Source organism: Physeter macrocephalus, chromosome 8, assembly GCF_002837175.3.
Source record: "Physeter macrocephalus isolate SW-GA chromosome 8, ASM283717v5, whole genome shotgun sequence".
Taxonomy (NCBI): domain Eukaryota; kingdom Metazoa; phylum Chordata; class Mammalia; order Artiodactyla; family Physeteridae; genus Physeter; species Physeter macrocephalus.
The window spans coordinates 136,572,568-136,589,271 of record NC_041221.1 but is presented as its reverse complement, the minus strand read 5'-3'; the positions used below and the strand labels follow the sequence as shown (position 1 = coordinate 136,589,271).

Genomic DNA, 16,704 nt, shown 5'->3' with positions numbered 1-16,704 from the left:
ACCCACAATAGCAATGTTCAGTGTAAGCTACTATCTGGAGTCTAAAAATAAGTTTATCATTGATTAATCATCTCAACACAAGGTAATGATATAAACTAAATTCCATTGCTGTTAATGAGCATTTTTAACCAGGTAATAACATAAATGTCCCAATACAAATCTCCAATAATGAATGAAAAGTAGTGTAGTTAAATTACATCCTGTCAAATAATAGGAACTTGCTTTGCCAAGCAACTCAATAGGGCTATAGTCTCTAAAATTTCAGTTGGATAAGAATCACCTGGAATGCTTGTTAAAATGCAAATTTGCCAATACTACTTATTTCAGAAACTTGAGGTGGTGTCTGGGAAGCAGAATGTTCAATAAGGACTCCAGATATTGCTAAAGCAGTTAGCATTGTCAGGCCTGAGGATAGGCTGACCATAAAAAACAGTTTGCCTGGAATATGCTCCATGTTTGTCTGTGGCCTTGTATACATTTGTATAGTGCCCCTTTCACTCTCAAAAGTGTCTGAGATAGAAGTACAAGTGGGATATGGAACCTGAAAAAGTACAAGGACAGAGATATTTGAAGATATAAGTCTGGATTTAAGGTGAGTTGTGCCAACAGACATAGACAGGTTTTATGACAAGAGTTCAGAGAATATTCAAGTTTTGCAAGAAATAAAATGGGAAAAAAATAGATTGCTTTGTAGCATAAACCAAACATGTGTCCTATGGAGAGAAACAAAGTACTGAAATATTTAAGTGATTTTTACTTGCATGTGCCTGGTTATATTGTGGCTCTATTCTCAAGTCCACTCTGATTTGCTCTGTTGAGTTTTCAATTAAGAAATGCCTTGTAAAATACCTGACATGATAAAAAATAAAATAAAAGCCCTGAGTAGAAATATAAAACACATTACAAAAATGCAATGTAAGTATAAAGGAAGTTTTTAAGATATAAATTAGAAAACAAAACGAATGCTTGGACTAAAGATAGAGTGTGGAGAACCACCAATTTGAAACTTGCAAACCATAATCCAGGAAATGTAAGTTTAGCATGTAGTGACTTTCAAGGTGCACAATCTCATCTCCAGATTTCTATCTTTTGGAATACTGAGAGAAAAAGTAAATCCTCATGTAAACTGGTTAAGTTCCAGACAACAATTTCAAGAGAATTCAAAGTGTGAAATATGGGTATATCTTTAATGCCCCAGCATTATATTACTAACAGAAAATTTCAATAAAAGGAGAAAGTCTTCTTCAGGAAAGAAAGTACCTTTCAGGAAGTATTTTCTTCAATATCAGATAAAACATGAATTTCAAAAAAATTTCTATGCGTAGAAAAGATTCTCAATCAACATTTTCTTATGATCTACACTGTCAGACAATGTATAGAAACATATTTTGAACAGGTGGGAATAAGAGTTATATTTGAAACAGTTATTATCAAAATTAAATTCATAAAGTAAAGCAACTGTTTTTTAGGTATATTGGAAGTTACTTATTGAAGTTACAGACACTAACTAGTGCTGACCGCCACGTATCCAGAAAGGTAGGAAACTATAAGTTAACAAGGTAACAGTTACTGCATAAATCTGCTATGGGGTTGCTTAAAAACAATGTAATTAGACTAAACTACCATGCTTACTTTAGAAATAAATTATCATTTGATAGAGTGGTGTTGCAGTTAACTTAATGTGTAATGACTAAATTTGTTTTCACCTAATAGTTTTCAGGTATGGTGGCAGCAATTAATCAGGAATTCAATATGACTCCCACAACAGGTTTTAAATAAAATGGATTCAGCCCTAATAAATGTCTGTTCAGTGTACGGTTTATAACGATTCTCAACTGGAAGTCGAAGCAAAAGTCAGTTACAAAGTTAAGGTTCACTTTCCGGAAATAAAATTGAACATCCTGGCAGAACTAGAAAAAAATGGATAAAAACTATTTAAAAGTATCTTATAGGATAATTAAAATATTTTTCAAGACTAAATGAATACATACATAAACAAATAAAATATTAGAGCAACCCACCTTCCCAGAGGAGTCCAAAGAAGCTTGTGGATCTCCGGTTGCATCTACAGATCCAGGACACTGAGGTAGGCTGGGGCTGAAGGCCATGAGGTCTGTCTTGGGCGGGCCCTCCCCAGAGCACACCCTCTGCCGCCTCTGCTGCGAGTAAGACCAGCTCCCCACCGCGCTGGAGCACACCAGCGTGGGCTTCCCGGGCCCGCACGCTCTCTCGCTGGGCGGCGCCGAGCACCGCAGCGCCGTGTACAGCAGCAGCGTGAGCACCAGCAGGCTGGACACCGCGCAGATGGCGATGATCAGGTACACGTTCACATCCACCAGAGCGGCCTCCGCGCCAGCGGCGCCCGTCGACGCCCGCGAAGAGGCCTTGGGCGCCTGGCCGCTGTCCTCCAGCGACAGCAGCACGGTGGCCGTGGCCGTCAGCGCCGGCTCGCCGTGGTCCTTCACCAGCACCAGCAGGCGCTGGCGCGGCGCGTCCGCCTCGTCCAGGGCGCGCGTCGTGCTGATCTCGCCCGTGTACAGCCCCACGCGGAACGGGCTGCGCGCGCCACCCGCCGCCGGCTGCAGCTCGTACGACAGCCACGCGTTGTAGCCCGAGTCCGCGTCCACCGCGCGCACCTTCGCCACCACGTGGCCCGCGCCCACCGACCGCGCCACCAGCTGGCTCAGCGCGCCCGCCCCGCCGCCCGGCCCGGGCGGCAGCAGCGCGGGCGCGTTGTCGTTCTCGTCCAGCACGAACACCTGCAGCGTGACGTTGCTGCCCAGAGGCGGCACGCCCGCGTCGCGCGCGCTCACCTGGAACTGCAGCAGCTCCAGCTCCTCGTGGTCCAGCGGCTGCAGCGCGTACACCTTGCCGCTCTCCGCGTGCACCGACACGTAGCTCGACAGCGCTCGCTCGCCCACCCGCCGCTCCACCAGCGAGTAGGACACCAGCGCGTTCTCCTGCGCGTCCGCGTCCCGCGCCGACACCGTGAAGATGTGGCAGCCGGGCGGGTTGTTCTCCTTCACCAACACCGTGTACTCGGGCTGTGCGAACGCGGGCGCGTTGTCGTTCACGTCGGCCACCTCCACGGACACGCTGGCTGTGGCCGACAGCGAAGGCGAGCCCCCGTCCCTCGCGGTCACCACCACTTCATAGTTCGCCACCCTCTCTCGGTCCAGGACGCTGTCCAGCACCAACGAATAGTAATTCTTGAAGGTGGACACCAGCTTGAAGGGGACATGAGGCGTCAGGGAACAGGTCACCTGTCCATTTGCGCCTTCGTCTCGGTCAATAACGCTGATCAGGGCAATGATTGTCCCCAGCTGTGCGTCCTCTTTGACAGGGAGCCAGAGCGTTTTGATAATCAGCTCTGGAGCAAAGTCATTAGTGTCCAAAACTTCCACAAGAACTGTACAATGACCAGCCAGGGGTGGGAGGCCTTTATCGATCGCCTCTACTGGAATTTTGTAGGCTTTACTTTCTTCAAAATCTATATGTCCTATTGCTATAATCTTCCCACTTAGGGGGTCTATGTAGAACTTAAATTTTATATCTGGAGAAACGTCACTAGAGAATGAGTAAATAATATCCCCATTCAAGCCTTCGTCTAAATCTGAGGCGTTAAGTTTAATTACGAACGTTGCATTGGGAACGTTTTCTGGTAATTTCACCGCATAGAGTGTTCTGTCGAAAGCTGGGGCATTGTCATTGACGTCCAGCACTTTGACGAGTAACTGAACTGTGCCAGTCAGCTCAGGTTTGCCTCTGTCAGTGGCCATGAGCACTAAATGAAGTTCCGGAGATTCTTCCCTGTCTAAAGGTTTTCGTAATACAAGTCCCAGAGGCTTTACCTGTTGGTCGGTGGTTGGTACGTCCAGAGAGAAATACTCATTGGAGCTCAGCCTGTAAGTCAACAGAGCGTTCTCCCCGATATCTGCATCGGAGGCGCCCTCTAGTGGAAACCGAGAGTCAAGTGGCCTGGATTCCGCGATAAACAGATTCCTTTGTGTTCCCGGGAACACAGGAGGATTGTCGTGAATGGTCAAGTGGCCTGGATTCCGCGATAAACAGATTCCTTTGTGTTCCCGGGAACACAGGAGGATTGTCGTTAATGTCCTTTACCTCCACCTCCACGTGGAACACCTGCAGCGGCCGGTCCACGATCACCTCCAGGTGGATGCTGCACTCGGCGCTCCGCCCGCACAGCTCCTCCCGGTCGATCCGAGAATTCACAAACAAAATGCCATTCTGCAGATTTACCTCCAGAAGGTCTCCGCGGCCTTTGGAATCCAACTGGAACAAGCGGGGCACCAGCTCCGCCAGCTCCAGCCTTAGGTCCTGCGCTATGTGGCCCACGAAAGTGCCATGTTTGGCCTCCTCCAGGACTGAGTAGTGGACCTGGCCGCTCCCGGTCTCCCAGGCTGTGAGAATGATAAACAGTAGCAGTAGATCCCGGTCCCCTTGGTCGCCTCGACTTGAATACAACATTTCAAACACTCGAGCTTTTTTATAGTTAGCGAAAAAATTTTCAAAACTAGAGGAAATCTTCTGATTCCTTCAGTCCCATCCTGCTGTGTTCGTCACTGTTCTGCCCTAGGAGACTATAAAAGACCGGAGCGTCTTTCCAAAGACTAAAAGATGGCTTTGAATCAGAGAATTTCTCAGCCGAGAGTGACATCACGTGGCCCCAAAAGTAAGTACAGATTCTATGCATAAACATTTCACCATTATCCTGCAAAGTTTTGTTTCATTCTCTGAATTTTTTCTTAATCGTTGATGAAATAGAGAACGACATTTCTCTTGTTGGAAGCATTCTAGTGAAATAAGTGCGGCTAAATGTTTAGTATAAACCAAAACTGTGGCTTTCTGTTACCTGAGGAAACTAAACTCTCCACACAATTTAAAAATAATCACAGAAATGAAGTGAGAATAAAAATGATCAGTTAAACAACCAGGGATTTTAAATTGGAAAATTCTTTTATTCTGTAATTCAGGATCTCCCACATATGTAGACTTAGGATTCTGCCTAGAAGAATTCGATGACTCACTGTTCCTAGGGTCTCTAGGAGACCAGAAATCTACTGATGAAAAAGAAACTTGCTCATGTCTGAAAAAAATAAATCTAGAAAACTGAGCAACAAATTGAGGTATTTTCTTAAGTAATTTTATGAATTGAATATATGTAAAATATTTTAATATAAGTAAGAATTTGCTTTAATATATTTTGTAGGGAGAAACTAGTCTATATTTTTCTCTTTATTAGAATTAATGTGATTTCTTTTCAGAAATGTGTTGCATTCCTATATCTATATAGTTGCATTTTTCCAAGCCTTAATACTTACGAATATCTTTTTACAATCCCCAATATAGTTTACATTATGTCTTTTCATAATACATACATTTTAAATTCATTATTGTTCATCCTTAGTACTTAGGACAATTTCTGTTTTTAAAGTTATGCTTGGGATTTTTCCTTCTTACTATCTATTTAACAAGGAAAGCTCGTTTGTGAACTACTCTCATTCTAAACTGCAAGTAGATTAATTACATCTAGATTTTAGTGCTTTTCAAGAGTAAAGGCAAAATTATCAGTTTATCGTACCATTAATTCTCCTGTATATCTATCTTTTCTTTCATATTCTTACAGCTACTTGCCTAAGAAAAGTTTGTAACTAATTGCTGCTATCCTTAATTATTGCAGTAGCTTCCTAGATTGTCTTTCCATCCAATCTTCTGAAACACAGTGTTGACTTTTTTTGCTCAAGATCTTTTGATAGTTCCCAATTTACTTCTGAAGAATCCAAATTCTTTAATCTACTACTCAAAGTTACTTAGTCTAGTATTCAGAATCAAGAGATATTTTCATATTACTTTTTCTGACTTTATTCTATGTGAACCATATGTTTTAACCACGGTGGACTATTCTGTGTTTCCAGTCATATAGAGGCTTTTGTGTGGCTTCAAGTTTGCTTAATTTTCTCCTTCACAGAAGTATTCATTATTCTCAATATTCTCTCAGGGTAACTTACCCTTTTAAAAACCATTGAAAACACCATGCCCCTTCAAGTGTTCCTTCAGAAAGACAAATAGGGAGTGATTTTCTTTCAACCCAAGCTTTGCTTTTGGGCCTGTTATAATATCTTGTCTTTCATTGTATGACCCATATATTTATTTTATCTCAAACGTTTTGATGTCAGAGCCTGGGTTTTGATAATTCAGTGGTCCCTGGCATGGTAACAATGTCTCGGAATACCCTAAGGGTCCTACTAATGATTAATGAGGACTGATGACTATATTTTAAAAGTTATTCTATAACACTTTCTATATAAATGGTGTACTTCCATGGTTAATAGGCAGTAACTACTACTAACTTTTAAATCATCATCAAAACATACTGTGTACTTATTTTTGAGGAAGGGAAAACACCATTAATGGAAAAGAACAAAGATTTCAAACACCTACTCAGACCTCTAAATGATCTGAAGCAACTTATAAGTATGAAAAAAGACATCACTGTCAACACAGGATAGTCTAAACTTTCCTTGAGGAGACTTTATCTAAATAAATTTCTAGATTCCAAAAGGTTTTCCACATCCACAATGGTAATTGGACTTCCCAAAACCAGTGAAACTGACTTTTAGATGAGTTTTTTAATTCTATCACAAAGAATTCAAAATATTGACACATTGTAGGTTAACCTGAAAACAACTTCACAAAAGATAACTTTTTTTTTTTTTTTTCGGTACACGGGCCTCTCACTGCTGTGGTCTCTCCCGTTGAGCAGCACAGGCTCCGGACGCTCAGGTTCAGCGGCCATGGCTCTCGGGCCTTAGCCGCTCTGCGGCATGTGGGATCTTCCCGGACTGGGGCACGAACCCGTGTCCCCTGCATCGGCAGGCGGACTCTCAACCACTGCGCCACCAGGGAAGCCCCAAGATAACTTTTACATAAAATAAGAGTAATATAGAAGGACATAATGACTTGCTAACATTTTAGTTTTTCTCTTTCCAGTTATTAACTCCTTGAACTCTTTTGAATAATAACTAAATTTTGTTATGCACATAGTATTTGACAGACGTTTTATAAGCAACTTTATAAATATTAACTTACTTGATACAAAAATTCTATGCAATAGAATTCATATTCATCATGCGTAGAATGTGAAACCAAGGAACTGAAATAACAAATGCTTTATCAAAGGCTACATGAACAAAAACTGGTAGAGGTGGAGTTTTAATCCAGGAAGCTCCAGAATCCACAGTATTTAATAACTGAGCTCTGGTACCTTTCAATTTAGGAAATATTTAATAGCTAAAATCATTACCATTCACCTGAAACTAATACAAAATTGTTAATCAACTATATACTCCCATATAAAATAAAAAGTTAAAAATAAACAAATAAAACCATTAACATAGATAGAAGAGTGCAAATTATTAAAATACAGATTAGATTTTGACTCCATCTTTGTGATAAGCACACCCCTAAAATGAAATTCGAATACCAATTAGAGAGTTGTAGGAACACAGAACTAAAATTATCGAAATGATGAGAGTTGTCAAATAAATGGTAGGTGATGGAAAGTGTCTTGTTTCTAATTAAGGAATTTTTAAAAACCAATTAAACATTTAGGAGAATTGAGTAATTAAAGTTATATCCAAGAATCAGGTAGGCATAGACAGAATAGAAAATCTAAGTGTACCATCACTTTCACAAGGGAGAAACTCCACATTTGATTCAAACAGTACAGTAAAGATAAGCATATTTTTAAAATACACAGCCATTAAAGTTAAGGACTAAAATTAAAATTATTTCTTTCATGTAATGTGCTTTTAATAGCCAAATAAAATTTAGGCACTGAAGGTATTGTGAGAAATATAAAATAAGCCACAAAATAATACTGGTTTCAGGTTACTTACAGGTGAGCAAAGGAGATAAAATGTCATACATTGCTGGTCATAAATGTTGAAGAAATTAAGAAATATATTAATAAAAAATTAAGAATTGAGTGTTCCAGAAACCATTCATTCCATTCCATTAAGTTCCACCATTCTCTCCAAAGGAATATGCTCAAAATCTATGACCAACTAACATCAAGGCAGGTCAAACAGCTACAAGAAGCAAAGATCAAAAAAAGACAAGAAAAAAAAATGAAAAAAAAAAATAATAAACTTTCTTGGACTCTCAAAGTTTTACTGAACAAAACTAAAAATGTTAACTTGAATTAATGAGTCCTTATCATCCTGCATATTCTGTGTAATAAAGATTTATAAATTAATCATTTGAACAGCAAGAATGGAATTAATAGTTTTTCTAATCAAATTATTTTTCTAAATCATATATAAAATATGTTTAAATGTGAAATATTTTTCCATAATATTCCAACTCATCTACAAAGGGCTGATAGTATTTTCCTCAATATTAATCATTAGAGGTAAGAAGATTTTTATCAGATTAAAAGAAATGAGTTACTATACATAGATACTCCAAAAATGTTAAGTTATTGACATGGCTGTAAAAAAGTATCTGATAATAAAGGACATATCTTGAAATAGTACAATGTTCTATTTGATATTCTGTTGAAAGGAATATTAAATATTTGTTCACTTTTGATTTTATTTTTATCTGGTCTATAATAAATTTGGTAAGAAAATGAAAACATGCAAATTTTGAAGAGAAATTATTATTCCGTACTTTATTACTAAACTGCTTAAAATACCAATAAACACTATATACATGTAGTATATATAGTAATATCTGTTTCTCTATACCTATGTAACAGACCCTAAGAGAGAGAAGAAAATAAAATGGATGGGCTCTGATCTTAAAGTAAAAGTAATCGCCAAAAAATGTGTAAATATTATCAAAACATAGTATATGAAGTAAGGTTAAAACTACATACAATGAAAAATAAATGCCATTTGGAGGAATGTATATAAACTGGTTGTTGTTAGGGTTCAGAAAGTTAGGTATTACAAGGAATAAAATCGTATTCAGTAATAAGAAATTTATCCAAGAAAAATTTGAATTTGAGTAGAAACCCAACACAAGGAGAATGGTTAATGTCTGATGGCACTGAGAAACAGCAATTAAGTTCGCCATATACACGTGTATCAAATCATCACGTTTTATACCTTAAACATACTCAATGTTATTCACCAAATATATCGCAATAAATCTGGGGGGAAAAATGATTAATTTTAAATATTTTTAAACCACAGTAACGTTTGAATACTGAAGTGTGAAAACGTGCTATATATTATAAAAAGAAAAATAAATATGAAATACTATAAAATTATAAAATTTCGTCTTAAATATTTTAATATCAGTATAAATGGACCTACCTCCGTGTAATGATCAACATCTTGCAGTTTGCCCGCGTTCTCTGAACCTGGGAAAGGAGGCAGGCTGGGGCTGAAGGCCATGAGGTCTGTCTTGGGCGGCCCCTCCCCAGAGCACACCCTCTGCCGCCGCTGCTGCGAGTAAGACCAGCTCCCCACCGCGCTGGAGCACACCAGCGTGGGCTTCCCGGGCCCGCACGCGCCCTCGCTGGGCGGCGCCGAGCACCGCAGCGCCGTGTACAGCAGCAGCGTGAGCACCAACAGGCTGGACACCGCGCAGATGGCGATGATCAGGTACACGTTCACATCCACCAGAGCGGCCTCCGCGCCAGCGGCGCCCGTCGACGCCCGCGAAGAGGCCTTGGGCGCCTGGCCGCTGTCCTCCAGCGACAGCAGCACGGTGGCCGTGGCCGTCAGCGCCGGCTCGCCGTGGTCCTTCACCAGCACCAGCAGGCGCTGGCGCGGCGCGTCCGCCTCGTCCAGGGCGCGCGTCGTGCTGATCTCGCCCGTGTACAGCCCCACGCGGAACGGGCTGCGCGCGCCACCCGCCGCCGGCTGCAGCTCGTACGACAGCCACGCGTTGTAGCCCGAGTCCGCGTCCACCGCGCGCACCTTCGCCACCACGTGGCCCACGCCCACCGACCGCGCCACCAGCTGGCTCAGCGCGCCCGCCCCGCCGCCCGACCTGGGCGGCAGCAGTGCGGGCGCGTTGTCGTTCTCGTCCAGCACGAACACCTGCAGCGTGACGTTGCTGCCCAGAGGCGGCACGCCCGCGTCGCGCGCGCTCACCTGGAACTGCAGCAGCTCCAGCTCCTCGTGGTCCAGCGGCTGCAGCGCGTACACCTTGCCGCTCTCCGCGTGCACCGACACGTAGCTCGACAGCGCTCGCTCGCCCACCCGCCGCTCCACCAGCGAGTAGGACACCAGCGCGTTCTCCTGCGCGTCCGCGTCCCGCGCCGACACCGTGAAGGTGTGGCAGCCGGGCGGGTTGTTCTCCTTCACCAACACCGTGTACTCGGGCTGTGCGGACGCGGGCGCGTTGTCGTTCACGTCGGCCACCTCCACGGACACGCTGGCTGTGGCCGACAGCGAAGGCGAGCCCCCGTCCCTCGCGGTCACCACCACCTCATAGTTCGCCACACTCTCGCGATCCAAGGCGCTGTCCAGAACCAGCGAATAGTAATTCTTGAAGGTGGACACCAGTTTGAAGGGGACTTGGGGTGTTAATGAGCAGGTCACCTGCCCATTGGCACCAGAATCTTGGTCAGACACATTAATCAAGATGATAACTGTGCCGGGCTGAGCATCTTCTGAGAGAGGAAGCGACAGGGAAGTGACAGTCAGCTCTGGAGCATTGTCATTAGCGTCCAAAACTTCCACAAGAACTGTACAATGACCAGCCAGGGGTGGGAGGCCTTTATCGATCGCCTCTACTGGAATTTTGTAGGCTTTACTTTCTTCAAAATCTATATGTCCTATTGCTATAATCTTCCCACTTAGGGGGTCTATGTAGAACTTAAATTTTATATCTGGAGAAACGTCACTAGAGAATGAGTAAATAATATCCCCATTCAAGCCTTCGTCTAAATCTGAGGCGTTAAGTTTAATTACGAACGTTGCATTGGGAACGTTTTCTGGTAATTTCACCGCATAGAGTGTTCTGTCGAAAGCTGGGGCATTGTCATTGACGTCCAGCACTTTGACGAGTAACTGAACTGTGCCAGTCAGCTCAGGTTTGCCTCTGTCAGTGGCCATGAGCACTAAATGAAGTTCCGGAGATTCTTCCCTGTCTAAAGGTTTTCGTAATACAAGTCCCAGAGGCTTTACCTGTTGGTCGGTGGTTGGTACGTCCAGAGAGAAATACTCATTGGAGCTCAGCCTGTAAGTCAACAGAGCGTTCTCCCCGATATCTGCATCGGAGGCGCCCTCTAGTGGAAACCGAGAGTCAAGCGGCCTGGATTCAGCCATAAACAGATTCCTTTGTGTTCCCGGGAACACAGGAGGATTGTCGTTAATGTCCTTCACCTCCACCGCCACATGGAACACCTGCAGCGGCCGGTCCACAATCACCTCCAGGTGGATGCTGCACTCGGCGCTCCGCCCGCACAGCTCCTCCCGGTCGATCCGCGAATTCACAAACAAAATGCCATTCTGCAGATTTACCTCCAGAAGGTCCCCGCGGCCTTTGGACGCCACCCGGAACAGACGCGGCACCAGCTCCGTCAGCTCCAGCCCCAGGTCCTGGGCGATGCGGCCCACGAAGGTGCCGTGTTTGGCCTCCTCCGGGACCCAGTAGTGGACCTGGCCGCTCCCGGTCTCCCAGGCTGCGAGAATTATAAAAAATAGCAGTAGATGCCGGTTCCCCGAGTCGCCTAGATTTGAGTACATTTCAAATTATTGGTATTTTATTATAAACTGCGTAACTTGTCGCAAAACTTAGAGGAATCTTCTTATCCCTTCTTTATTATCCTGATAGGTTCGCCATTGTTCAACCTCCGGGTACTGAAACAGAGCGGAGACTCTTTCCGATGTGAAAAGGGATGACTTAGTTTTGTCTTGAATTAAGAGAATTTCATGGTAAAGAGCGACATCATGTGGCCCAAAAAGTAAGTACGAATTACAAAAATCAACTTTATATTAATAAGGTGCAAAGTTTTATTTCAATCTCTGAATTTCTAAAAATATTTGTTAAAGTGTAGGACAACATTTCTCATGCTTGCTGAAGGCATTCTTAGGAGATTTAACTTCTGGATGTTTAGTGTGACCATAATTGTAGTTCTCATGGCTTGAAAATATGTTTTTCCACAAAGTTTTAAAATAAAGATAAAAATCCAAGTGGCAAATTGAATTACGTTAGCAACCCTAAGTTTTAAAATCCTCTGTTCAGAGTCCAGGAAGCTCCATTTTCTTAGATTTCTGTTAAGAAAACTCCTGGTCCCTCTAGGGACCCAGGATCTCAAGAATCTAGTGGAAGAAAACCTTAGAAAGGTTGTTGTTAGGAAGCAAGAAATATTAGCAACTAATTCATATACTTTTCTTAAGAAAGTACAATAAGGGAAGGTTTGGGGTATCTTTGAAAAGGAAGAATTTGTATTAAGTGCATTTTGCGAGGACGAAGTATTCTGAATTTCTCTTTTCATCAGAATTTACATGTTCTGTTTCAGGATTTCATGGTTCTCATATCTTTTTTCCTTTCATCCTTTCTAAGCCTCATGTTTTATGAATATCCACCTGTTTTTACAATCTCCAACATGATTTAGATTATTTATTTTATAATATATGTTTATTTCATCAGCTAAATGTTGGTACCCATCTGTCATACTTAAAGCAGTCCTTTAATCAAGCTTGGGGTGTTTTATCCTTTTTAGTTCTACTTAACAGAGCAAGTTTTTTTGAATGTTTCACATCCATTTTCCCAACTGCAAATAAAATAATTAACATCTGTATGCTAAGGCTTTCCAAGTTTAATATCTGCCTAATTGAGTTTTAAATAATGCTGCTATCCTGAATTATTGCAATAGCTTCTTATTGCATCATCTTGTCACAACTCCATTTATCCTTCTCTTAATCCTGGCAGTCATCTTCCTGAAAAACACCTTTTATTCATATGGATTCACTCTTTTTGATAGCTTTCAAATGATGTTAGAGGTGAGTCAAAATTCCTTAGTCAAGTACTTCAATTACCCAAGAGATTTTTCTCATATTACTTTTCCTGCTTTATCTCATACTCTTTCCTATGGGAACTATATGTTTTAACCAAAACAGACTATTCCCTGTGTCCAGGCACATTTGGGATTTTCTGCGTACTTTACTTAAGTTCCTCTGTTGCCAAGAATACTGGTTATACTCAATATTCTCCCAAAGGAAACTTTTCCATTTAAAAACCACTAAAATGTCATAACTCTTGAAGGACTCCTTCAACAAGGGAAATAGGCAGATATTTCTGTTCAATCCAATCACAGTGATTTACATCTCTTGTATCTCTTATAATATTCTGCCTCTAAGATGGTTATATTTATGTATGACAGATATCTCTATTTTTCTATCAACTTCTTGAAGCCAGGGGCTGGGTCTTGTTAATTCAATCATTCTTGACACAGCATCATGTTCTTAGAGACCCTCCTAGAATATTTTTAAAATGTTTACTCATGAGTGATGCCTATGGTTCTTCTCTATTTCCTAAGAAAGCATACTATTTTTATGGTTGTTAGATATCACTATTTATGCAAATGACACTATTGATTATACAACAATAGTCTATTTGTCACTTTTAAGTATGTGTTTAAAAACTATTGTGTGGGGTTTCCCTGGTGGGGCAGTGGTTAAGAATCCGCCTGCCAATGCAGGGTACGCGGGTTCAAGCCCTGGTCCGGGAAGATCCCACATGCCGCGGAGCAACTAAGCCTGTGCACCACAAACCACAACTACTGAAGCCTGCGCGCCTAGAGCCTGTGCTCCACAACAAGAGAAGCCACCGCAGTGAGAAGCCCGCGCGCTGCAATGAAGAGTAGCCCCCGTTTGCCTCAATTAGAGAAAGCCTGCGTGCAGCAAAGAAGACCCAACGCCACCAAAAAAAACAAAACAAAACTATTGTGTGCTTACTTATTTTTAAAAATCAGAAACACTACCAATGGTTTCCACCATTTCAAAAATAGAAAATGAACACATTGGGGAGCACAAACGCCAGTTCAGTCCTCTGATGGGCCCTGGACAACTTAACTGTGGGAACATATGCCATTCCAGTTTAAGGTAGGTCTAATACTTCCTAGGAAAACACGGACAACACAAAAAGGTAAAATCACCTTCAGCAAAGCACCAAAGGCTCAGCAGCTTAAATGTATTTTTTAAATCCAAAATGCTTTTCCACTGCCAAAATCTTAATTCAATATTCAACGTAGAAAAATGGATCAAAATTTTTTGCAGTGGCATTCAAAATGTTACAGACATCTTGGATTAATTAAAATACATCTTAAATTAATTATTTACAGGGAGGCCATAAATAGCCTTTACATAAAACAAAAATAATAAAGAAGCCATAATGATGATCTTCTGACATTTTAGATTTTCCTATTCCTCTTCAGAATGTTAATAGCCAAATTTTATCAAGCTCTTACTATTTAGCTAATACTATCATAAGCACTTTATAAGTATCAACTTACTAAGTACTTCAGCAATTACCTATGATAGGTATTACTATTTATCATCCCAGCTTTACAGGTGGAAAACTGAAAAATGAGAGGTTAAGCAAGGCTGCACAGAACAAAATTGGTAGGGGGGAATTTAGGCAAGGAAGGATGGCTTCAAAACTCACAACAATTAACACTATTCTCTGCTTCCTGCATGTAAAGAAACAGTGAAGAGTTTAAATCATAATACAGAGTGAATAATGAAAGCATTAAATTAGAAGAAATAGTTCTACGAAAAGGAACCCACCAAATAAAAATCAAACATAAATAAGTGATTTGCAGTGTTTGAGAGTTCAATGCAGATTTTACATGAATGTACTTGGTCAAAGTTCACATTCTGTTGAATTACTATTTATCTGATATTTGAATCCCTGATAAGCTGAGCAATAACCACGGGTGTCACATGGTAGTTGTAAGAGTGTGAAATTTCCCCATTCACTTCTTCAACCCAATCGGAAGTATTCAGTCTGATAACTAATACTATGTACTTTGTCTCTAAATGGTTAAAAAGGCCAACAGTAAATGAGCACTACAGATTCTTGGACTCTTGGAATCACCAGACCCCAAAAGGAATCTAGATTAAGATATGATGAACAGGGTCCTTAAACAAAGTGGATAACTTGAAAGTGTTGGCTAAACGGAAGCATTAAAAAAAAAGGAAGAAGGAAAGAAAGGAAGGAAGAAGGAAGCTGAAAGGATAAAAGTGTAATAAAGTGACACTGAAATGTCAATATATTATAAAAAAGTGAGTAACTGTGAAATAACCCTCCTGAAGTTCAAATGGAAAGTAATGAAAGCTCTACAATATTAATAAGAAAAAAATACTACCAATGAAAATTTTTAAATGCATCACAAATGAATGTATCCAATGAAATTTTGAGGTTCAAGACAAAAATCTTGAGGTGTAGAATGATATTAATAACGTCTGATTCCACTTTAAGTCAACATTAATACACCAAAGAGATCATAATAATTAACAAAAAGGAAAAGACATATATAATGTAAAATTATTCAAATTTTTCAAAAATAGGAGAGTGTAAATATAAACCTAAGGAAAACAATTATAACATTTCAAAATAAATATCAACTGGTAATTATGAAAATTCAGACTTACTTTGAAAAGACGATCATCATTTAAATCCTGAAGCTCGCCCATATCCACCACTACTGGACAAGCTGGAAGGCTGGGGCTGAAGGCCATGAGGTCAGTCTTGGGCGGCCCCTCCCCAGAGCACACCCTCTGCCGCCTCTGCTGCGAGTAAGACCAGCTCCCCACCGCGCTGGAGCACACCAGCGTGGGCTTCCCGGGCCCGCACGCGCCCTCGCTGGGCGGCGCCGAGCACCGCAGCGCCGTGTACAGCAGCAGCGTGAGCACCAACAGGCTGGACACCGCGCAGATGGCGATGATCAGGTACACGTTCACATCCACCAGAGCGGCCTCCGCGCCAGCGGCGCCCGTCGACGCCCGCGAAGAGGCCTTGGGCGCCTGGCCGCTGTCCTCCAGCGACAGCAGCACGGTGGCCGTGGCCGTCAGCGCCGGCTCGCCGTGGTCCTTCACCAGCACCAGCAGGCGCTGGCGCGGCGCGTCCGCCTCGTCCAGGGCGCGCGTCGTGCTGATCTCGCCCGTGTACAGCCCCACGCGGAACGGGCTGCGCGCGCCACCCGCCGCCGGCTGCAGCTCGTACGACAGCCACGCGTTGTAGCCCGAGTCCGCGTCCACCGCGCGCACCTTCGCCACCACGTGGCCCACGCCCACCGACCGCGCCACCAGCTGGCTCAGCGCGCCCGCCCCGCCGCCCGGCCCGGGCGGCAGCAGCGCGGGCGCGTTGTCGTTCTCGTCCAGCACGAACACCTGCAGCGTCACGTTGCTGCCCAGAGGCGGCACGCCCGCGTCGCGCGCGCTCACCTGGAACTGCAGCAGCTCCAGCTCCTCGTGGTCCAGCGGCTGCAGCGCGTACACCTTGCCGCTCTCCGCGTGCACCGACACGTAGCTCGACAGCGCTCGCTCGCCCACCCGCCGCTCCACCAGCGAGTAGGACACCAGCGCGTTCTCCTGCGCGTCCGCGTCCCGCGCCGACACCGTGAAGATGTGGCAGCCGGGCGGGTTGTTCTCCTTCACCAACACCGTGTACTCGGGCTGCGCGAACGCGGGCGCGTTGTCGTTCACGTCGGCCACC

General features: G+C 43.1%; 3 protein-coding genes across 3 annotated transcripts in view; all 3 read right to left on the bottom strand.

Moving 5' to 3' along the window:
- Positions 1-1,946: 1,946 nt before the first annotated feature.
- On the bottom strand, positions 1,947-4,491 carry LOC102987172 (protocadherin alpha-9). Its single transcript, XM_024124074.2, has 2 exons — positions 4,052-4,491; positions 1,947-3,978 (listed from the first exon to the last, which is right to left on the bottom strand). The coding sequence occupies exons 1-2, from the start codon at positions 4,486-4,488 to the stop codon at positions 1,947-1,949; spliced, it is 2,469 nt and encodes an 822-aa protein (XP_023979842.2). The 5' UTR covers positions 4,489-4,491.
- A 4,847-nt stretch (positions 4,492-9,338) lies between these two features.
- On the bottom strand, positions 9,339-11,729 carry LOC112064224 (protocadherin alpha-7-like; the record flags this gene model as incomplete). The annotated part of the gene is made up of 1 exon (XM_024121453.1): positions 9,339-11,729. A coding segment is annotated over exon 1 (2,391 nt), but the record flags the coding sequence as incomplete, so codon positions are not given.
- A 3,846-nt stretch (positions 11,730-15,575) lies between these two features.
- The window catches only part of LOC102986895 (protocadherin alpha-6), a 3,345-nt gene continuing 2,216 nt past the window's right edge, over positions 15,576-16,704 (bottom strand). The window contains exon 2 of the mRNA XM_055086909.1: positions 15,576-16,487. Coding sequence (XP_054942884.1) covers positions 15,576-16,487 — 912 coding nt within the window. The remainder of the gene's footprint in view (positions 16,488-16,704) is intronic.

Excerpts from the sequence above, each read along its gene's own strand:
- LOC102987172 (XM_024124074.2), bottom strand. The coding sequence starts at position 4,488 with ATGTTGTATTCAAGTCGAGGCGACCAAGGGGACCGGGATCTACTGCTA. Across the intron at positions 3,979-4,051 it reads CTGTTTATCGCGGAATCCAG|GCCACTTGACTCTCGGTTTC; the intron begins GCCACTTGACCA and ends CGCGGAATCCAG.